Source organism: Neofelis nebulosa, chromosome 6, assembly GCF_028018385.1.
Source record: "Neofelis nebulosa isolate mNeoNeb1 chromosome 6, mNeoNeb1.pri, whole genome shotgun sequence".
Taxonomy (NCBI): domain Eukaryota; kingdom Metazoa; phylum Chordata; class Mammalia; order Carnivora; family Felidae; genus Neofelis; species Neofelis nebulosa.
Genome location: NC_080787.1, coordinates 148,253,097 through 148,276,028, shown reverse-complemented (window position 1 = coordinate 148,276,028; position 22,932 = coordinate 148,253,097). Strand labels below are relative to the sequence as shown.

The 22,932-nt window shown below is 46.1% G+C and overlaps 1 protein-coding gene across 10 annotated transcripts in view; it reads right to left on the bottom strand.

Annotated features, from left to right (window-relative positions):
• Positions 1 to 22,932, bottom strand: part of MAP3K4 (mitogen-activated protein kinase kinase kinase 4) — a 114,066-nt gene that overhangs the window by 17,740 nt on the left and 73,394 nt on the right. For 7 of the 10 annotated variants that reach the window (XR_009263474.1, XR_009263473.1, XM_058735842.1 and 4 more), the window contains exons 6-17: positions 17,919 to 18,076; positions 14,751 to 14,867; positions 12,924 to 13,023; positions 12,659 to 12,742; positions 10,718 to 10,981; positions 9,269 to 9,418; positions 6,848 to 7,009; positions 6,255 to 6,388; positions 5,499 to 5,577; positions 4,694 to 4,772; positions 1,143 to 1,239; positions 212 to 349 (exon numbers count right to left, since the gene is read on the bottom strand). Coding sequence is in view for 8 of the 10 variants with exons in the window: in XM_058735842.1 (XP_058591825.1) it covers positions 212 to 349; positions 1,143 to 1,239; positions 4,694 to 4,772; positions 5,499 to 5,577; positions 6,255 to 6,388; positions 6,848 to 7,009; positions 9,269 to 9,418; positions 10,718 to 10,981; positions 12,659 to 12,742; positions 12,924 to 13,023; positions 14,751 to 14,867; positions 17,919 to 18,076 (1,562 nt within the window). In the remaining 2 variants the exon portion in view is untranslated. The remainder of the gene's footprint in view (positions 1 to 211; positions 350 to 1,142; positions 1,240 to 4,693; positions 4,773 to 5,498; positions 5,578 to 6,254; positions 6,389 to 6,847; positions 7,010 to 9,268; positions 9,419 to 10,717; positions 10,982 to 12,658; positions 12,743 to 12,923; positions 13,024 to 14,750; positions 14,868 to 17,918; positions 18,077 to 22,932) is intronic. The other 3 variants (XM_058735836.1, XM_058735838.1, XM_058735839.1) reach the window with 3 other exon arrangements.

Genomic DNA, 22,932 nt, shown 5'->3' with positions numbered 1-22,932 from the left:
CGATACTCTCTCAGAGGACTTGTTACGGTCATTTTGGTTAATGTTTAGCTCCAGAGAAATACCGATCAGGCACACTGTCTCCTCGTGCTGCTGGGCTCACGTGAGAGCCTTTGAGTCGGGACACCCCACGGGCGAATCCCAAAGCCCAGGCCACTGCGGACGTGCACAGGAGGGGGACCCAGGGGACGTGGAGCCGGTGCAGGGTGACTACCTGGTGTCATGGGCACCGCTGATGGGTTTGGGCGGCACAGCGTCGCTGCCGGAGGGACCGGGCCGGCCGGCGGCGGCCACAGTGACGGCAGCAGCAGGGCCGCCGTGGCTCCGCGCGTCTGAAGGCACGCTCCGAGTGCTGGCACGAGAAGAGAAGCTTCAGGAACACAGGTGAGGAAAGGGAACGGACTCTTGAATCGTTTTCAGTTAGAAATAAAATAGGGTGAGGAAGGGAAAAATATTTAAAAATATAAAATGCCAAGTTTTCTTTGAGATTCAGGTCTAAGTATGAAGAAGAAAAAAACTCATTATTTTGAAAAGTAATTGTGGTCTTCTCCTAGCAAATACTGTCAAATAAAATTAACTTTTAAAAAGTGATCCTACGGGGAGAGAAAATGCTCACTCCCTCAAGATGCAGAAATGCCACCACATTCGAGGGAAAGACTTGGTACGAGAGTTCCAGAACTCACGGTAGTATTTAAGTTGCTTTGAGGTTACATAACACGCATAATAGTCAAGACTGAAAAGATCATTCCAATTGTTTCACCACTTCTAAACTGACGTTTAGGATGGTTTTTCAAATGTTTATTATGCTATGCACACTCACATTTGATTTCCTAAGGTCATTTTCAAAGAAAAGAAAAAGAATTATTCCAAAGCCGGTCAGCATTTAGCAGCCTGAAATTATAAATAAGCAGAGACACTAAGTTATCTTGAAAGGAACAAGTCTTGTAAACTTGCATGTCTTTTTCTCTTGCAGCTAAGGCACTGTGGTGTATTTCAAGATAAGGCAACAAAGAGCTTTTAAAAAAGGCTGAAGGAGGACACGGAAGGGATACTTAGTTACAGAGCAAGCACCCAGGAGCCCAGAGAGTGAGCATGCACGTCAGAGGAGGAGTCATAAAGCAAATGACTAGCTGAGCACCAAATACCTGAATCCCTCTGGAGTCGGGATAATCAGATGTGGGTTAGGAGGATCACTGTGGCATCGCGGCACCTTCACGGGACGGGGACTGTTCCGATGGATGGCTGCCAGTGACAACGGAGACAAATGCAAAGTGTTAAAGGGGTGGATAGAAGATGCCGAACCAGACAACTTAGCAGAAACGGGATGGGCCTTAATTTTGCTGGTGACCAAAATAAATCCATTACATGAGTAAGAAAATCGTACTATACCTATGCTCATATTGGGGAAAACATCGCTTTTTAAAAGTTAGTAAAAGTTACATCACACAAACTTTTAGCCGTTGAAAACATTTCTTAACATCCCGGAAAAAAAGTACACAACGGATGCAGAACAAACAACGTGGCCCATGTTAGAGACCGCACCGTGGCAGCTCCAGTGAGAAAGGGCTCTTTCTGCTGGCTACACTTTTTGAAAGATTCTGGTCCATGCTGACGCCTCAACAGGCTCTGAGTCAGGGAGGGTCGCTGTCATTTTCCTGAGTACGTGAAGTTTTATTTAATTCTTTTAAATCTAGAATGAGGAGGACCAGGCACAGTTTAAACAGGTTATTCTTTTGTTCAGAACACATTTTCTTCTCTTCTTTGTTTAAATATTCTGGCAAAAACTGGATAAAATTTACAATAAAAATTTAAAGGGATAACCTTACCTCATGATTACAAAAACGCTGATAATTGTCCTTTCCCCGTAACTAGACAGAGCTAGTGTTGCACATGTATTAAATTGTCTATTTCACCCTGACATGTTGTCCCCTTACTTCTGACTCCGTTTTAACTCTCCTTAATTTTGTAAATGTCCTATTTTCTTTTTATGTGAATAATTTTACTCCACGTGTTTTATTCACTCCATATATGCTTTGTCCTAAGTGGAAACACTTCCTTTTTCATGGTTTTGGTTTCTTTTCAGTAACATTACACAGGAAAGACAGCAGAAGTCCCCCAAATGGAGAGATCTGAAGGGAAAACTTGCAAAATAAAAATCAAGCAATTGTTAAGAAAAAAGTCAAGCAATTTGTGCCTCTGGCTCATTATCTCAACAATTACAGTAGTAAATTAAAAAAACTCCAATTGTAACAAAGATAAACAAAACAATAAAAATGCCTTGGAGAGGATGGTGATGTCTTTAACTGGTGGTATCTTTAATTCGGCAAACGTACTGGGAACTTCTGAGTCAGAAACTGCTACACGCTTTCCCCATAAAGGTATAAAAGAAATACCTGCTGCTAAAACACATGTCCCCAAGTCTTACGTTCCTCATCACAAAACAGAACATTTAAGAGTATATACAACCAACTGCTGAGAAACTGGTATTTTATTGAAGAGAAAATCCGAACAGCCAATAAAAGGAAAATAGATGCTCTAACTTCACTGGCAATGTTTACTAGAGAGATGTTTTCCAGGGGAAAAAACGAACAAAACAAATGTCCCCAAGGAAATGGTGCAAAAAATCGCAATACCCCCATCATGGACAAAACGAAGCCACTAAAGATAATGAACCGGATCCATTCCTATTGACAGGGAGGAATTTCTACGATTGTCAGATAAGAAAACCAAGAGATTACTCTCCAATGTGATCCCGCTTTTATACACTGAAGCGAACGACCCTATCCACGCTTGTGTGATTACAGGAGCAGAGCCACACACAGCAGAACACGCCCGCGCAGCTTCCCGAGCACACGGAACCGAGGGGAGGCCACACACCAGGCCGTGCTCCGTGGCGACGAACGCAGAGCACAGGGAGAGAAGACGGTACACAACGGAACGACAGCTGGTGTGCTCTCCATTCACTAACTGCCCTCGTAAGGGAAGGGCACAAAATGAGATGCGGACGGCTGCCGCGCAAAGGACACTACAGTTTACAGCTCTCATGACCTTACTGAAGCCTCATTAGCATCCGGTTGTAAGCATTTGCAGAGGAGCCTCTGTGATGTTGGATGAGCGGCCCCAGGTCAGCAGGATGTCAGGCGATCTGACTCGGCCAGTGCTGTTCCCAGCAAGCCACATGGCCGAGGGGACAAAGGGCATCTCAAGCCCACAGATGGCACTGCTGACCCACCGTCCCACCAGCAGTTTGCAGAGAGGCATGTCAGTAATTAGTGATGGATCGCACGTTAGCCGTGATTACCTAGCAACCGTGGGAGGACTGCTTTTTTTTCTTTTGTAATATTCTTCTACCTTGAAATTTTTTCTGCATGTACATTTTCTACATTTCTCTATATACTCTTCCTACATTGTAACTTTGCCACCATGGAAATGATTCCTCACGTAGGGAAGACTTTAAAGAAGTGATTTTTACTCAATTATTGATGGTGTATTCTTAGTGAAATATTTTAGGAGATCAGAAAATCAAAGCTTTTAGGATAATATGATTAATCAAAAATTTGATAAGAATACAGAACACCATAAAATTGTAACCTTATATAAAATGTTCACAGAGTTTTGCAAATGGTGACTTTCATAACAGCCTTGGGAGAAAAGCAGGTATAAACTGAGTATGCTGTTTTTTAAGTATTTATTTATTTTTGAGAGACAGAGAGTGCATAAACAGGGGAGGGGCCGAAAGGGAGGGAGAGAGAGAATCCCAAGCAGGCTCCATGCTGTCAGAGCAGAGCCCAGTGCAGGGCTTGGAGTCACAAACTGTGAGATCGTGACTTGTACCAAAATCAAGAGTCGATGTTTAACTGACTGAGCCACCCAGGTGCCCCCTGAGAGAATTTTAAAGATCAAGGAACCAAGCATTAAAACCCAGTGTACTGAATTTTCTATAGCTAGCAAATACCCTTTAAGATATAGTTCCTCCCACTAGAGAAATTTACCATTTATGAATTATTTTATTTTGTGTAATTTAAACTGTTTTAAAATTACTAAATTTTCATTTTTGGATGTTTATTGCACATAAATAGAGTTTTGCTTTTAGTTACTATCTCAAGAATGGGGTATGGCACGGCCTTTTTCGGATACATATTTTGTTGTAAAGTTTCAACATACTCCATAAAACAGTATATTAACTATAATTGAAAACTCTAATTGAAGTACATCATAGCATAACTTGTGTTTTTGTCTTTTTAAGTAAAATCAAATAAGAATTTACTATGTTAGTGGGGAAACAGGTACCGTCTCAGCTGTGAAAGGGGAACAATTACACTTGCCCCCCTCCAGGAGGAAAGGCACTTCCTTGCTCCTTAACGGACAACTCTGTCTCCAAGTCTTTCCTTCCCAGAAGAAGAGATTTTTAAGGGGGAGAATAAAGTGTTGGTGTGCAAGAAATAATGAACTAAAATGTGTAGTTAAGACTGCTGGCAGGCAGTGAATGCCGTGTGCTGGCATTTTAATCTTCCTGCTGGATTTGGAAGGACTATGGTCTTCTCCACAGACACACCTCATTCCTGTAACTTTCACTGTCGTTTTCCGGAATACCATTGAAGAACTTCTCTACACCGGGTAAACGGCCACAATTACAAGATGATGCGCTTGCCCAGACCAGGAGGTTCTAGGGGAAGTGTTCTAACTGCCATCTTACCAAGGTACAAACCTGTAACAGGACTGTGCGGCTTTCCTATCACATGGCCAATGCATTCATTCATCAAGGCTTGAAGACTCTGGAAACCCGAGGAAAATAGCAAAGAAGAAGGGGAATGTACATTCTCTCAATTAGTAAGTAACACAAATTAACCTTTCAGTATATTTAAAAGAAACATGCTACCCTTAGTCAAGATTTTCAAAGTTTGTTTAAAAGAAAATAGCTATAAACATAAATTAAACACAAATTGCACATAACTTATAATGATAATACATACAATTCTATTTTTAGGAACAAAAACAAATTCACATTCAACTCCCCATAGTGCAATGATGTGCACAAGCACATCTCTACTACTTGAGGCTAAAATGAATGAATTCACATGCTGAACACCATCTTTTGGAACTGATGGAATGTACTGGAATAAAAGTGATAATATTCAACATTTGGCACTACCCCCTCAAATGGCACATGCTCGTGTGAACCAGCTAGTCCCTCGTTAAACTGCCAAAAAGCAGCTACTAGTAAGTCAGCAATTCATAAAATCTGAAACTGACAAATATTTTAGAAGTGCTAAGCTTCCCAGCTATCCACGGACTTAGCCAGTTGGACACTATTGTTATGAAAAGAAAAGAACACGGAATTTCTTACTATGCTATTAATAATAGAGTGCTTTTACTTTAGCATTATCGTTACAATTATGAAAATAATATTTAAGAACAGCTATAAAAAATACACAGAAATAGTAATCAATTCATTTCTTTAATGAAAACAAAACAAAACAAAACTCTAGAACATTCCATACCAAGAAGTCATCTTCTGGCAAAGCTGAAATAAAGGCAGGTTCAATGGCTTGTAGAAAATCAAAACCTTGGGTTGCCCACCTGTTACATGAAAAAGTTCAATAATCACAAAACCAAGAAAATACTGTAGCAGTTTTACTCTATACAATACTGAAATGTAATGTGACTGGAAAATTATGGTCTAAGAAAAAAACATACCTTTTGGGGATGAGTAAATTTATAGCATGTTTTGTGAGAAAAGGACAAACAACTTCTTCATAAAGGAACTGGTTACCAATTTGTTTCCATTTACATTAATAACAGGCTTAAATTTCATGAGGGAGGGAAAAAAATTAGCATCAGGAAGACCTGTCCAGGGAGAAAGTGAACTCCCTTGAAGTTAACTCATTATGGAACAAATTTTGCTTTTAAGTTTTCCAAGCACTATGGAGTTTGCTGTGTTAATAGTTTCATTTAAAAACAAAACAAAGCAAAATCCTGATGGCCAAAGAGTTCAAAATGCTCCTTTTTGTGTCAGCTACTCAGAAATCTCACATACAATATGCAAACGAAATATTACCAATCCCATATCCCTTGTATTCCTGCATCTTCCAGCTTCACAGGCTGCTCCAACACTCACACTCACACATGCTCACGCACTCACAAACACATACACACGTGCCCGCTTGCTCTCTCTCTCTCTCTCTCTCTCGTCTCTGCTGGAGAGACTGGAGTACTGAGTTACTTGCAGTTCCAGGAAACATGTCCTTGGTCATTACCTGGGTCTTGTACCTCGACCGCTCTCACATTTAGTTAGGACATAGTTCATCCACTTCCGGGCAAAGCTTATATATTTGTCTCCTATCTTCTGTCTAAACTCTCCAGACATCAAACGAACAACTTCTTTATGATACTGTAAGAAGATTTTGTGCATATCAAAATGAAGAAGAAAATAACGATTGTACAACTATCTCAACGCTACAAATGCCATGTCTGTTTAAAATGTCATTTTTCTAGAAACAAAAAGCAAAGTCTAATTAAAATTTACACATTTCAAGAACATAAAAAGTTACAGATAACGTAATATCTTAAAGTGCGGCTTCACGATGTTTTATTCGTAAGTTGAAATTACAGACGTACTTTCATGACAGTAACCATCTCATAGAAGGTTTTGAACGCAGAAAGCTGTTAGCACAAAATAAGAACTGGGCAACGACTGGCCAGTCTAAAAGGAAACCAGCATTTCTGATACTCAGCAGCGTTCGATGAGACGTGCCTGACGAAGCCGTGATTCCCATCAACAGTCTGACGCGAGTGCGTCACGGAGCAACTGCAAAGCTACACTGTGCTTCTCCTCTTGCTCTGTACCCACCTCGAACCCAAAGTTGTACCCCTGAATCATCGCCTCGCGGTAGTACTGCTGCAGCGTGACAGACTCAGATTCGTCAACCTCCGCGTCAAATTCGGAAGTGAACATGTGGTCCACTCGGTCGATGGCATCGCTTATTCTGTTGCAAAGCTCTAGCGCGTCATTCTAAAGAGGCCCAAAGCATAATGAATACAAACCAAGCAATCACCTAATACCTACTGCATTTTAGAGGAAGACTCCTTTCGTCATCACAGACGTCAACCACTGCAATATATTTTAGCCGTATCTATTCTAGTTATTCAAAAATAAAGGATATTTATTTACTTATTTTCATGTTTGTATTCATCATTTGTATTAGGTCTTCTTTAACATCTTATGAAATCCAAGAGGAAAAATAAATCCATTTAAAACGATAATGTCTAGGGGCGCCTGGGTGGCTCAGTCAGTTAAGCGTCAAGACTCTTGGTTTTGGCTCAGGTCATGATGTCAGGGTTTGTGAGTCTGAGCCCCACATCGGGCTCTTCATTGATGGTGTGGAGCCTGCTGGGGATTCTTTGTCTCTCCCTGTCTCTGCCCCTCCACTGCTCTCTCTCACTCTAAATAAATAAACTTAAAAAGAAAGAGAATGCCTAATTACTATGTGGTCTCTGAACAGACGCTTTCCTCTTCATATTTTGCACATCAACCACCAGCTGCTTTTCCCCCCGGGGCGGTTGTTGAAGTGTAAGTGTGGTTTCAATCCAACATGTGGAGCCTGTATTGTCCTTCTCATCTCCCTGCTGCTACTTGCTAGCAGCCTGGGGGTTCTCAGCTAGGGCTGATTTCACCCGCCTTGTGCCAAGGGGACACTGGCAATGTCTATTTTGGTTGTCACAATTTGGGGAGATGGGGTGTGAAATCTATTGGTATCTAGTGTGTAGAAACCAGAGATGCTGCTAAATATCCTACAAAACAGGGCAACTGCCCCAAAACAAAGAATTCTTGACCAAAAATGTGAATACTGCCGAGGCTGAAAAGCCCTGTCCCCGCTGGCTCTTCGTTGTCTCTGCAGGCAGGACGACAGCCGCTCCGAGCTGGACCCCCACCCCGCCCCTGAAACACAGGCATGTGCACATGCTCTCCACCGGGCACTCCCCCTACATACTGCTTCAAAATGCTCTTCCTAAATCTTCAACGACTCCCTGAGGCCTGGAAAAAAATAAAATCCAAAATCTCTCAACAGCCTGACTTTTGTCCATCTAATTTTACCAGCGTTATCTCCCCAACTTTCCACTGTGTCCACCAAGATCCAGCCAAATCAGACTATTTGATATGTGGTGAGCACTCCGGTTCCCCTGATCCAGAGCAATGTTCCTTCCCAGTTTGTATCTTCGGTAATCCTACAAGCTGAAATGCCTCCATGGTGGCAATTCCCAGATGCTACGAGGTTCTATTATCTCCCTCCTCAGGACTTCGGTGTGGCAGTTCAGGTCCTGAAGGCCATAAATCCCTTAGGCTCAAGAATCATCACTATCTTATATAATTTTACACTCTCCAGAGTTCATGGACTCAAAGACAAAGTCTCTTGCCCTGCTACTGGAGTGGGAAGGCAATCGATGAGAGAATGTGTTTCCAGGTAAATAAGACAAATCAGACTGACAGAAAAAAAACAAATGTTTATCAAACTACTTCTGATTTCAAGAAGTGCTGCTTCTTCAAGCAGTCAAGCCCTGATGTGACTAAGAAGGCATAACTGATGGCCTGTGGAACAGTGTGGATCAGACCACGGCTGATGACTGGGGTACAAGGCAGAACCGTGGTGAAAACAGGAAATCCTGGGAAAAGGTGAGGCTCTGGCTTGCCCTGGACATGGAAGGCCTGCCGCCTGTCTACAACTGCTTTCTCTGCTGTATTTCATTTGGCTGAAGTATCTGCTAAAGCAAGGCATAAACAAGGCTTCTTTTAGATTACACATTACTGATCTGGAGTACCTCTAGCAAATACTGGTAATTGCTAAAGAAGAAAGGAAGCTGGATTAGAAATAAAGAGACCTAAATTCCAGTATCAACTTGGCTGCTAACCCACCACGTGCCATGAAGAAATCACGTAACTGTTCAGATTTCTATCCCATCCAATCCCAACGTTCTACGGCTCCAAGAAAGATGTGGGAAATTTTTAGTTGAAGTGTGGGAAAATGTGTATTGTGAAGAGGGAGAACAGTGAGGACAATGTCGGACTTCAGATCCCCCACGTGGTAGTACATTGTCACACCCCGGACTCTTCCACAGCATTACAACGGGACATCAGTCAAACAGCTGAGGTAGAGGTGGCAGGTGAGGGAGACGAGGCAGGGGGAGGCAGGGGAGGGAGAGGCAGTGGGGGTGGGAGAGAGAGGCGGCAGGGGAGGGAGAGGCGGCAGCTAAGGTTGGGGCGGCACCGAAATACCTTTAGCTGCTGCAAAGCCTTGGCGATGAGCGGCTGACTGGATGTCTGCTCCTGGTGCAGAGTCATGAGTCCCTCGATGGACTGCTGGAAGGCCTTCCTCTGAATTGTGAGATGGGCAGACTGCATGACAACTAGTAAAAGATTATCCACCTGGGAGGAAAATCAAGCACCGGGCTTAAAAACAGACCCACTTAACGGTTTCCCATTCCAGGTGAACCCCTCGTCCAAAAACAATGCCAACCTCACAGAGCTACCAGGCCAGGAACCAGCGGATCAGAAAGCAGTTTTCAAGCAGAGCTATGCCTGGCAGTGGGCCCTACGTCTAAAGTCTTCCACACAATAGTGAAGAATCCCACGGAACTGTGTGGGCACGATGCCTTGAACAGCCTAGAACCACAAGTAACTCAATACTCCTGCAGCAGTCTGTGTGTGTGCGTGCGTGTGTGCGTGTGTGTGTGTGTACACGTGCTGGAGCAGTCCAGAAAGCTGGAAAATGCAGGAATAAAAGAAAGTGACCTGAGTGGCTTTCCATGAAACAGACAAACAGCTAATTGAGACTTCATTAGCTTTTTCTTTCAGTGGCAGTGAGTCACTGCAGTATTTCGCATAGAGGTGTGATGTGATCACAGCCGCGTATTATGAAGGTCATTCTGAAAGTACCCAAACAAACACAGACTTGGGGAGAGGGAAGGTGTGGCTGGAAGTGTGACAGTGCAGCAGTCCAGTCCCGGGATGACAGAATCTAACTGTGGTGGTGGCTCCGGACGGCACAGAAAGCGTCACGTGCTGGAGATGCTTCGGGTGTGCTAGGGCTGGTGACTAACCGGGGGGTAGAAGGACGAGTTTATACGGTCACACTCTGCTTTAAACACCTGAGTGGACAGAGCACCATTCACAGAGAGACAGAGCACGAGCAAGAGAGCAGGTTGTGTGGAGAAGAGACAGCCGTGCGCTCAACTGTGGCCAGGCTGAATGCCGAGGGCATGCGAGGGTTTCTTCCAGGTTGTAATTAATGACTTATTTCAACCATCCTGGGATCCCTGTCGGGGAGGTAGGTAAAAAGCTTCACCACAAAAATGGAAGCTAACAGCAAGTCAAGCAGAATACACGAAGAAGCGGAACTTCTGAATGGGCGAGAGAACTCCTGTGAGAGTGTGAGTACACAGATCACGGCTCAACCAGGTAAGGACATAAATAAAATACTCCAAATATTCCAGTATAATTTAACATACACAATTCGAAGGAATATGCTGGTACAAGTCGTGCTACAAAACTATGAAAACATCGAGGTCCATTTTGGGGGAAGTCTACACTGGAGACTCCTGTGGCAGTTAAACCAATCACTCGGGAGCCGGTCGTTTGTTTTCTCTAAAGGTATTTGAAGTACCCAGTGCTGCCTCAGGTGGGGGGTGGGGAGCAGCGGGTGCGGGAGCCGCGACTGACACACACCTGCATGCTTCTCAGGGTATCGACGGTCTCCACCTGCGGCACGACTTTGACGGGCTGCGCTTCCCACGCGGCCCAGCCATCGTCGGCATCCCGGGCGCGGTCGCTGTGCTTGGTGAGCAGTAGGTACGCGTCAATCAGGACGTCATCGGACTCTTTGGAGCAGTCCTTTCCCGCAGCTGCATTGAGCAACTGAAGAATAATGCTCTTCTCAGCGAGGGTGTCTGGGACAAACACCTGCAAGTTTTCCAAGCCAGGAATCTGTACCTGCAAAAGAAATGACCCAGAATCTTAAACTAGGGAATGTCACACATAGAAATGTTACTTAAAAAGAAAAACAGAGGGGCGCCTGGGTGGCGCAGTCGGTTAAGCGTCCGACTTCAGCCAGGTCACGATCTCGCGGTCCGTGAGTTCGAGCCCCGCGTCGGGCTCTGGGCTGATGGCTCGGAGCCTGGAGCCTGTTTCCGATTCTGTGTCTCCCTCTCTCTCTGCCCCTCCCCCGTTCATGCTCTGTCTCTCTCTGTCCCAAAAATAAATAAAAAACGTTGAAAAAAAATTAAAAAAAAAAAAAAAAAAAAAAAAAAAAGAAAAACAGAAACAAAAAACAGAAAAGGACCAGCCTGTGTGGGGAAGGCGCAGAAGGCACCTCAGGGCATCCAGGGCCACGCTGCAGGCGGCAGGGAGGACAGCACGGGAGCACTGTGCCCGAGAGGCCTGGTGAAGCCACTCACAGAGCACCCTCCCACCGCCGTATTTTTAGTATAAGCACAAAAATACCCTCCAGGGGAGGAATGTTGGCCTCATTCCTCCTCAATCAGCGCTACTTTGAGATGCTTACAGAAAGTAAGGCAAAACATGCTAATAACGGATTCATTAATCATTCTTGGTGGGGGCATCATAAAAAGCCTTTTAAAGATCATTTTAATAAGGAACACGCATGTGATATTGTTGTGCAAATCACACATAAATGCAGGTGGGACAAAACTGTGGGCTTGGGATAAAATTTCCAGTAATAAGACCATAACACAGAGTCTGTCAATACTAAATGTCCAACAACTTAAATGGGAGTAAAGATGGTGACTCAAAAAGGGGGTCCACTGATGGCAAACGTTCCTATAAAAAGTCTAAATTGTTTCAGGAAATGTAAGGGTAAAACATAAAAAAAACACTTAAAATAATTATTTTGTTATTTTACATTATTATCATACACACATTATTTTAGATGTATGTGTAGCTAATTTTAACAAAAAGTATGAATGAATATTTGATGACTTTATCTGCATTCTTTTTTTAAATTTTTTTAACATTTATTTAAAAAAATTTTTTTTTAATGTTTATTTATTTTTGAGAGAGAAAGAGAGCACGAGCAGGGGAGAGGCAGAGAGACAGGGAGACACAGAATCTGAAGCAGGCTCCAGGCTCTGAGCTGTCAGCACAGAGCCCGACATGGGGCTTGAACTCACAAACCACAAGACTGCGACCTGAGCTTGAAGGAGGACGCTTAAATGACTGAGCCACCCAGGTGCCCCTAACGTTTATTCATTTTTTTGAGGAAGTCAGAGACAGCACAAGCTGTGGAGGGGCAGAGAGAGAGGGAGACACAGATTGCCAAGCAGGCTCCAGGCTCCAAGCTGTCAGCGCAGAGCCTGACATGAAGCTCAAACTCACAAACCGTTAAGGCCCATGACCTGAGCCGAAGTCAGAGGCTCAACTGACTGAGCCACCTCAACTTTATCTTCCTTCTTAAAGCAAGTCAATACATATGAAAAACTTTGTTTTTCTAATTATTTCATTGAGAAATGATGAGAAAGTCTTTTTACTGGGATCAATACAGCCAGCAAAGCCTAAAATATTTACCATCTGGACCATTAAGATAAAGTCTGTCCATTTTAGAGAAAAACAGGAAAGGCAAAATATTCCAGTTACAGCATTTTAAATATTTACCTTAACATACTGCTTTGATTTCAGAACGTCCAGAAGGTCTCTGACTGGGGCTGAAAGTACAAATTCTGCTGCTATTTCCAGGTCCTAAGGATCACAGTTACAAAGAAACTTCTTTAGGGTTAGCTTTTAAAAAGAAGGAAGGAAGGAAGGAAGGAAGGAAGGAAGGAAGGAAGGAAGGAAGGAAGGAAGGAAGGAAGGAAGGAAGGAAGGAAGGAAGAAAGGTTGGTAAAGGAAACATTTTCAACAATCAGGATTGTTAACTCACCTTTCTCAACATTTTGGCAAATCCGAGGGCCTTGGAGGCTCTTTCTCTGGCTTCGTGGAAGAGCTCCTTCAGCGCCCGACTAATCTCTATGACAGACCTCCTGCAAAGTCAGCGCCACCCAGTTAGAGCCCGTGACACTGTGTCAGGAAACCGCAACAAAGAGGAGCAAGTCCCAAACCACATTAACAAAGACTGAGAACTGGACACATGGGAGCAAGCAGTTACCGAGAATGTGTCTGAAATACTCAGAAGTTCGCTCTCTTGTAGTTTTCTAGAAGGTACTTGTATTCTTTACGTAAGTAAGGCACACACAATAACCTTCAAATAACAGCAAGCTCAATTTTCTAAAGATTTGATTATACTAATTTCTTGGAGTTTGAGATAAAATTCCTAAAAGTTGACTCCCAGTGCAGAATCTTTCTGAAAAGGAACATACACAGTGGTGGGCTGGTAAATGGTTAACAACCGGCCCCCCTCAAGTTCCTGTCTTCATGGTGTCTGGTGATTTCTGTGGCGTAAATACGCCCCTCGCGGCTGGCTGCGAGCTACCAGCGTGACGGCACTGAGCGACAGCTGGGGGACAGGTGTGCATGATCGTACTTCGGCTCCCCGGAGCCAGGATGAGCCAGGACGAGCCAGCACGAGCCAGACCCAGCACACCAGCGCACGAGCCCGCTTTTTAGATCCACCGCTAATAAAGAACCAGGGCATCCTAAGAGCCCTTCTCTAGTTCACCACCTTACATCTCCGACTCCCTGTTTATTCTGCATCCACCGTGTTACCTCCCAAACCTGCAGGACCTTCTACAGACTGAGTCCTTCCAATTCTCAGCTATTCGTACTTTCCCAGGCAAGAATCTGGGTGAACGCTTCTTTCTTTAACTCTGGCATGAGGACCTCCCAGGTATTCTGAAACCCAAAATGTGCTTCTCATCAAATTTTGGATGGTGAGAGAAACACATTTCAGCTCTAGAGAACTCATTTCCCTTGAGCATTTCCTAAGCTTGAATCCTAGGATATCGCTAATAACTGGCCACAAAACAGCTATACGGCTGATATACGTGCCACAGAAAGGGCAATTCAACATGGTCCAACCTGAATACCATCTCACGGAATTGGAGGAAATGCAACAGATGCATAAGCCATGGTTTCATGTACTTAAGCTTCGAGTTCAACAGAAGGAATAAGCTATGCATAAAAACAATGACAAGGGGCGCCTGGGTGGCGCAGTCGGTTAAGCGTCCGACTTCAGCCAGGTCACGATCTCACAGTCCGTGAGTTTGAGCCCCGCGTCAGGCTCTGGGCTGATGGCTCGGAGCCTGGAGCCTGTTTCCGATTCTGTGTCTCCCTCTCTCTCTGCCCCTCCCCCGTTCATGCTCTGTCTCTCTCTGTCCCAAAAATAAAAAATAAATAAATAAATAAATAAATAAATAAATAAATAAATAAATAAAAACAATGACAATGTGCTAAATGTATTAATGGACTGATAGAAAGAAACATAATTATGTGATTAGAGACATTCCAGGACACAGGGATGAATGCTCTCTACTCATTTTTAGTCAACTTGCACTCTTTCTCCCTTTCTCAAAAGACACTATTTTCATTAGGCCACTAAATTCTAAATTCACCTTCAAAGAAAATGCCACAGAAAATTCTAACTAAGAGAGGACAAGGAAAGATAAGACAGTCACAACCAGAAATCTTCAGATCCACTATGGAAATCCCTACAGTCCAACAGTTCGGTTTGAACAAGGTGCATTTTAGACTCATCACCAAGAGCAGGAGTCCGTGAAATAAGGAAGGGGAGGGGAAGGGAATGAGGCACAACCTTATTTCGTCTGAAGCGTTGCTGTCGTCAGCGCTGGTCCAGAACTCGGCACAGCTCTCCTGTAAGCCAAACTCTAAAAAACTTCCTGTCGACTTCAGCAGCATCCCTGCGATGTCACTAAGGGAACAAAAGTACAAAAGTAAACCAAAGAAGAAAAACTGTCCTCGTTCTAATTCTAGAATGAGAAGCTGAAAGTCCAGCTGTTTTAATAGTTTGGGAATCAACAATAGTGAGAATTTTCTTGCACTATAAAATCCTGATTAATGTGAGAAAGGGGAAATCTCAACTACGGCATGTATCTGTCTTCGTTCTATTATCACGGTTTTATCATAAACCTTAAAATTTTAAATCATATTCAGAGCAGCTAGGTAATTATTACACAAATGTAATTTTCTACTTAAAAGTCTAAAATAGCATAAAACGGCCTCAAATATATGTGACCAGATACTTTTTAAAAGCTTTATAAACTAAATGACGGCATAAGAAAACAAAGTGAATTCCTTAAATGCAACTGTTTCTACAAATTTCCCTGACAATTAGCTTCCCCTGGTCCGTCAACACGAAACACTCCACACAGCTGATGCCCCTTACGGAGTGCACAATCCACACACTAGGGAAAAGGGTAAGCCCGAGCGTATAAAACTATCTAAATGAGTGAAGTGAAGCCTCAACAGCAGTTTACCGGCCTCTACGTTCAAAGAGAGGAGCGTCTATCTGGTAAAAGAGAGCGGGTAAGCATACAAACAGTGGCGGACGCGGCACAGGGAAGCGCCAGGGGACTTGCAGAGGACGGAGACCAAACCCAGCTGCGTGTGCGACACAGGGGTGCAAGGGAGAGAGCAGTGAGAAGAGAGGCTAGCAGCAAGGGAATGGAGGAGGGGAAGAAAAGTCCAGGAAGAACAATGAATACGATCGAAAGGCATGAAGACGTGTTAAGCAAGAGGTCTGGCTGCGAAAAGAAATTGCACAATCTGAAAGGAGCGAGACCCGGAACGCGAGCTGCGGCCAGGCTGCGAAAGGCCTTGCACGTCCTGCCGAGTGCCCCACCTTCAGTTACTGGGCAGAGAGGTCAGCCTTCAAAGAAACTGAGTGGGAAAGGGACCTGATTACAGACCTGCTTTCAGAACAGCAGTGGAGGAGGATACCCACAAAGGGTTTGCTCGACAAGCACTGAGTATCTGTTACGTAGTAAGCAGTGAACGGAACCGGTAAGAACCACTCCAGTGAAGAGAGGAAAAACCAAGAAATAAAATAAAAAAGGAAAATATGGAGCAGTTCCGTTAAGTGCTATGGAGAGAAACAAGAGGAAAGGAAACCAAGAGAACTTGTGGGTAGGAATTTCCATCTTAAGTATGGAGAAGGGGACATTTAGACAAAGACCTAAAGGAAGCGGAAAATGGGTCATGAAAATAACGGGGGAAGAGCAGTTCAACTAGAGGAACCACCAAATGCAAAAGGCCGGAGGCACGAGCATGCCCTGTCCGGGAAAAACAATAAAGAGGCCAAGGTGGCTGTCTGGTAAGGCCTGGAGAAGGGGACAGAGAAGGGTGACAGAGAGTCAGTGAAAAGTCAGACTGTGTCCAGCCTTACGGGCCACGTTCAGGAGCTCTCACTTTTACTGAGGAAGAAGGGAAGCCACTGGAGTCTTTGCAACAGAGGAGAAAATGGTCTGATGTGCACTTTAACAAGATCATTCTGGCTGTGGTGTTGAGAATAAACCAACGGGGTGAAGAGCTAACACAGAGAGTCTCCTTGGAGAGCACCTGCAGTCATTCGAGCAAGATACGACAGCCTGGGAGGAGTGCCCACGTGGAGGGGTGTGCGGAGGTCAGACTGCGGATGAATGCTGCAGGGCCCAGCGACAGGCTCAGGGGTAGTGTGCGAGACAAAGACAGGACTCAGGGATGGCTCTGAGACTGAGGGAACCTGGGAGGAACAGCCCAGGAAGGAGACCGCTGCCGTGCACATCCAGAACTAGCCTGGCCCGCGGCGGCAGGCCCTCAGTCGGGAACTGCTCAGAAGAAGGCACAGGAAGGTGAAGTTCAGACACTGCCGCGTACAGACAGCGAAGGACAAGCAACAGATAAAAACAAAAAACCGACAGGAGGAAAGGAGGCTGGGGGGAAATTACATAACATGAATGTGTGGCACAAATGAACAGTAACCTCTTAAAAAAAATTTGTTTGACAAAGCCCGACAGCCTGGAAACAGAAAATGCAAACAGAAGAAATTACAGGCAAAGCAGAATTACTGGACATTAAGAGAAGGCGAGATGCTAAAAAGGGCCATGAGCGCACTTTGTAAGAAGGCTGACTGGTTCTGGAACCAACCGGAACAGGAAGGCAGGGCCCGAAGGGCCGGGGAGGTCGGAGAAAGAGTGAGCCGCTCACTCACAATCCAGGGAGAGAGGACGGTCAGGGCAGGAGAGGGATTCTGAGGCCCTGCGCACGGGACACAGATGGGGGTCGGGGGGGGGGGGGCTGACAGCGATGCCCTGTGAGGCTGGAGGGGAACCCGGGAGAGCTGCGGTCCTCACGACCCACACGACAGAGGGGAAGCTGGGCTGAGCACATGAGGACTTCTACGAGGGGACAGAGGAAATGAAATGGCTGATGGGGCAAGTGAGAGGGGGCGGCACTGACCCCCAGCAGCCGAGTCGAGAGCCGAGGGGCCAGCAGCGGGGACGCCACCTTGGGCACTCAGCTCCTGGAGAAGGGACGTGGGTGAGACACACGCCTGAGGTTCCCAGCACCCCGCCAAGGCTGGGACACCCGGGGCCTCCGGTCTGAGCCGCCCTTCAGGGGCCTCAGAGAGTTTCCGCTAAGGCAGGGGTTCCTCAACTTCTCAACTGGCATTTTGGGGGGAGAATTTGTGGTTTGGGGGCTGTCCCGTGCACTGCAGGATGTTCAGCAGTGTCACCGGCCTCTAATCAGGAGCACCGCCCAGTCACTACAAGCAAAACTGTTTCCGGAAGGTGCCAAATGTCCCCACACACCCCCTGCTGAGCAGCCTGGCTCCCAGGACAACAAGACTCGGGAGAGAGGCACATGCGCACGTGTGACTGCCTGTCACCTTCATGTAACTGAGCAGGTACACATGTCGCAGAGAACAGGGTGGGGGGCGGGGGGCGCGAATGGGCGGGCATGCTCAGGAGCACAAGGGTCCTACCAGAAAAGTTTGCCGGCCTGTGCTTCTCCTCCCCGGATGTAATGGGTTATTTCTTTGGTGAAATTCCATTCTTCTTCTAACAGATTTTTTAAACTATGGGATGCCTGAGGTAACTGCTGTAGCATTTGGATCCAGCTTCTCATGTAATCAAAATACACCTTAAATAAAGAAACATAAAGGGAGACAGTTGAGAACAGAACTCAGCAGCTCACAACGTTCACCTCTGCTGACCTGAAAGCCACAAATGAGAAGGGCAAAGTGGAGGGGACGTTGAGGCACATAGCCCTGCGAGAAGCAAGATCCTTCATTGCATCACCGAGGCCTTCATTGCATCACCGAGGTCTGAATGGGCACTTCTCTTAAACTGTGCAACTCAACTCCTTGGCAATTTAACACATTATTTATAATCCCCTCAAATTACCAAGAAAATAAAATGTTCACAATGTACACAGAAGTAAAAAAACACACAAACAAAAACCAAGATAATAATACCCAAAAAATTTCATTATTAATATATTATGAAATTATTCCTTTAAGAGGTTGGGATCTTTACTTGTTGAATCACCTAATTTAACTTTGGACAGTATCTTCCGTGTTGAGAGGAAAAGAGCACACTTTTCGCCACCATCCCTTCCTGACACCCGGATTTTTATGACACGGTTTTTTTCAAGATGTATGCTATATAAGTTATGGTATCTAATCAAAATACCCAGGTCTTCTGAAATGGGGTTTATGTCCACCACAAATCCTATGCAACAGCTCTCCCGTCCCTACATCCTTATTTTGATGTATCTGCTGCTTCCCAGGGTTTTACTGTCAATTAGCTTTTCTCGAGACAGGTTCACAATTATTAGATGACAAAAACTCACTGTGGATTCTCCTACCGAAAGCACAACTTGACTGAGTACAAAATGCCTGAATTACACGTTATCTGCTTCGGAAGGTTTCAGGCATTGCTCCCGGACTACTGTCTGCCCTTGCGTGTTGTTCGAACAAAGAAACCTGATGCCAGCCTCGTCTCCCGCTGTCCCCGCTCTCCTCACGCCCTGAGGTGCCTTGCTTTTTCTCTGCCCGGATATATACGGGATTCTAGATCCAGTCTCGGATCTCAGTGACTTCCCCCGGCTACATCTTCGTGTTCACTGGAGTGAATGTTTTCTGAAATCCGGTACTAATTTTCGGGAGGTAAATTTCAGGTCTTGCTTTCAGAAAACTGTCTTCTGTTGTGTCTTTGGATGCCTCTGGGCTCCCCCAGCCAGCCTGCGGGGTGTGAATCTGCAGTCTGGGGTCTGTTATGAACACAGCTGTCTGGGTACGTGGAACCTACCTAATCTGTGGGTCTACCACCATCGCGTCCAAATGACACAAACTCTTAAATACGAGGCCAGGACCCCCTTTGGCTTCTCGGGGTGCTGCTCTTCTCCCCGACTTCGCTCATGCCCGGCCGTCTCCCAAGGACTGCACCTCTCCCTTACAGCCCCGTCACGGGGCGCCCGTGTGACCGCGTACCCAAAGGCCGGAAGCAGTTGGCATCCTCGTGAACCCTTTGTTCATACGGTCACCTACTGATTTCCCACTGCTGTCATCCTGTCCCTCTCTGGTGTCCAACACAGTCTTCTCTCCATCCCGGACTCAGCCACCACATGATGTTTCATCCCAGATCTTGTCATTACAGAGTATCTCCAGGCCTCAGACCACCCATCCAAACGCCTGATTCTAAAACCTCCTCTCGGGGCGCCTGGGTGGCGCAGTCGGTTAAGCGTCCGACTTCAGCCAGGTCACGATCTCGCGGTCCGTGAGTTCGAGCCCCGCGTCGGGCTCTGGGCTGATGGCTCGGAGCCTGGAGCTTGTTTCCGATTCTGTGTCTCCCTCTCTCTCTGCCCCTCCCCCGTTCATGCTCTGTCTCTCTCTGTCCCAAAAATAAATAAAAAACGTTGAAAAAAAAATTAAAAAAAAAAAAAAAAAAAAAAAACCTCCTCTCCTCATTCCAGTTTTCTGTTCAACTACCACCACCATGACCATTCTCATATGGAAACCTTATGTGAACTCCAGTCCATGCGTTTCTCTTCCTCCTCCAGTTCGCTACTCCCTTCCTTCACTCCCTCTCCTCCTTTTTTGGCTTAGAGCCCACACGGTCAGCTCTCCACACCCCGGCCACCCCCCACCCTGCCACCCCTCCCTCTTCAGCTCACCTGCCAGATCCCCAAAGCACGGTGAGCCCAACAAGTCCACGCCCCACACCCTCACTCAAGAAGCTGAGGGTCGTGAGGGTCGCGGGACAGGGAGGAGCCCCTGCTCTACACATCGCGATCCCGACCACGTGGTGCGCGCAATACTTCTGTCTCCACTCGACCCGTTTTCCTTCTCTCTACGACCGCACTTTGAACCCCCTCCATTTTCATCAGACTGCCAATGCCCACCCTCAGCCCTTCTCAGCAGATGATCTATGTCAGCCCTCCTAACGAAAAGAAGTCATTAGATACAGGATCCCTCACCTTCTCCACCCCAAACACACACGGCCACGTGACATCTCCTCCTAGCGGCGGCCGAGCGAAGCGTCCTCCCAATCTCAACACTTGTGTTTCGAGACCCGCCTCCTCATGGCATCTGCGGAAGCTCACAGTATCGAGTTCCCTCTCCTCTCATACGTGCATCATTTTGTTCATCTGTCTCCCTCCACAAAGTCAATCCCCAAGGCTTTCAAATGGCCTCCAATAAGTTCTATTTAAGAGCTCTCGCTGGACCCACAGTCTTCACTATCGGGGTACAAGCTGCACCCCAGCAGGAACACCGGCTGCACACGTCTCCCCTCTCCCTCCTGCGTCTTCTACAACGGCCACGTCTTGCTCCTCATTATCGCGTTTTCATTCCTTGTAAGTTCTTTTTCTGTGGCTTCCTTAGATCCATCACACGTTCCTCCATCTCTCTCCTGTCCACTGCTCTGGTTACTTCTAAGGCCAGGGCCAGAGAAGTGAGCTGGGACGGTTTATGGCTTCAATCTGGTTTGCTGCCTCAAGCAAACACTCACCAAGTCACGTCCCCGGACCTGCTCGCATGAGGGCTTCAGTTTTCCGCGTCAGGACGATGACGAAACGCGGAGTAAAGCCCCCAGAGTCACCGACGTTCTGCATCACGGCCTGCTCACCACTGCCTCCCGTCACCCTCCGCAGCAGCGGGATATGTTCGGACAACACAAGCGTGCCTGCTCCTCCTGTCTTGCAGGCAGGCCACCGACAAGCCCTCCGCGGGGACCCCTCCAGCCTCTCCCGGGACCGCTCACACCCCCACACACCACCGCTCCAACGGATCCCTGGACGGGCTGTGAAATACTCAGAGCTTGCGTCTACCCTCACGTGAGTCCAAACTTCAAGGCAAATAACCGTAACGGTCTTTTGGTCAGGCAAGGAGAGGAGAACAGTGTGCCAAATTTTCTCCTTTGCTGAACACGGAGTTTCTTTCTTTACTCGCCATTCCTTTTGCTGTTTTTGAGTTTCAAGAGGAGGGTGTGTGGCAAACACGATGCAGTTGGCCATCCAAAGACCATTCCCTCCTTCCTTTCTAACGAACACACCGATTGTGTTTGGGTTCCCCCAGATGTCAAAACAGGCCCGTGCCATTAGCCACTGAGCGCACTTCGGGCACAAGTTTAAAACCGCTGATAACTTCCAGCTCTTCATCTGTGAAGTCATGGAGATGAAACTAAGGGAGATCTTGTCTCACACAGATCATTGTAGCAAAACCAAAACAAAGTCCTAAGTACTTAGAGCTCTGAGGAGCTGCTGCGAATTTGGGTATTCCCTTCACCTGGCCTTCAGATATCCCACAGGCACACCGGGCACTGAATGGCCCGAGGGCACACCCTGCCCACCCTTCCTGCCTCAGTGACCACACTGATAAGGGTGCTTGCTGTGTGTGCCTTTGTGAAACCACCAAAGACAGTTTGGGAAGCTTTTTGTCTTTTTAAACTCCTGGTTTAACCATCCATTGAGAGAAAGAGAAAAAATAATTTGCATTTGTTTTTTTATCATGACTTTTCAATGATAAAGTCTTTTCTGACCTAAGAAATACACTGTATTTCAAAATGTAGCCAGGTTACACACTCTGGTCTTTTATGCATTCACCCCAATTATGAAATAATTTCAAACTCAAAATTCTTTCTTGTAATGCACCAGATATTATAAGTCCCCCTCCTAGCCACCTCCTTCTTTCTTTTTTTATTTTTTTTAATGTTTATTTATTTTTGACAGAGAGAGAGAGAGAGAGAGAGAGAGAGAGAGAGAGAGAGAGATACAGAGACAGAGCGCTAGCAGGGGATGGGCAGAGAGAGGGAGACACAGAATCCAAAGCAGGCTCCAGGCTCCGAGCTGTCAGCACAGAGCCTGACGCGGGGCTCAAACGCACAGACCACGAGACCATGACCTGAGCCGAAGTCGGACGCTCAACCAACTGAGCCACCCAGGCGCCCCCTTTCTATCCTTCTGCTGTAGCAACTGGAAAGCTAAACATTTGAATCCCCAGCCTCTGCCACAGTCAAGAGGCCACGCCATAGGTTTGGTCAATATGATGCAGAGGAAATGTGGTGGGTGTGGCTTCCAGGAGAGCGTTCACTGCTCTGGACTTAGTTGGCAAGGGCACTTTTCCCCTTCTGCCCTTCTCTTTTCTTCTAGCCTAGAAAGTGGGGGTGGTCCCTGGAGGTGCTGCAGCCACCCTGACACAGGACACGGCGAAACGGCATGCAGAACATGTCTTGAAAACCTTCCCCAAATAATATACCCACAAGCATGGTCGTTCTTATATTGTTTCATCAACCTGCCAGGTTACAGAATCATCTGTGCATATGCCCGACTCAATCCAACAGGTACTGGCTACACACTATCCTCTACCAGACATCATGGAAGACAAAGTAACTCCAGGCTACAGCCGCTGGCTGATGACGCTTTCAGTAGTCTGGGAAACCTGAGAGCAGAGAAATGGTGTATCGTTGCATATTTCACCGCACAGCTCTAACCATGAC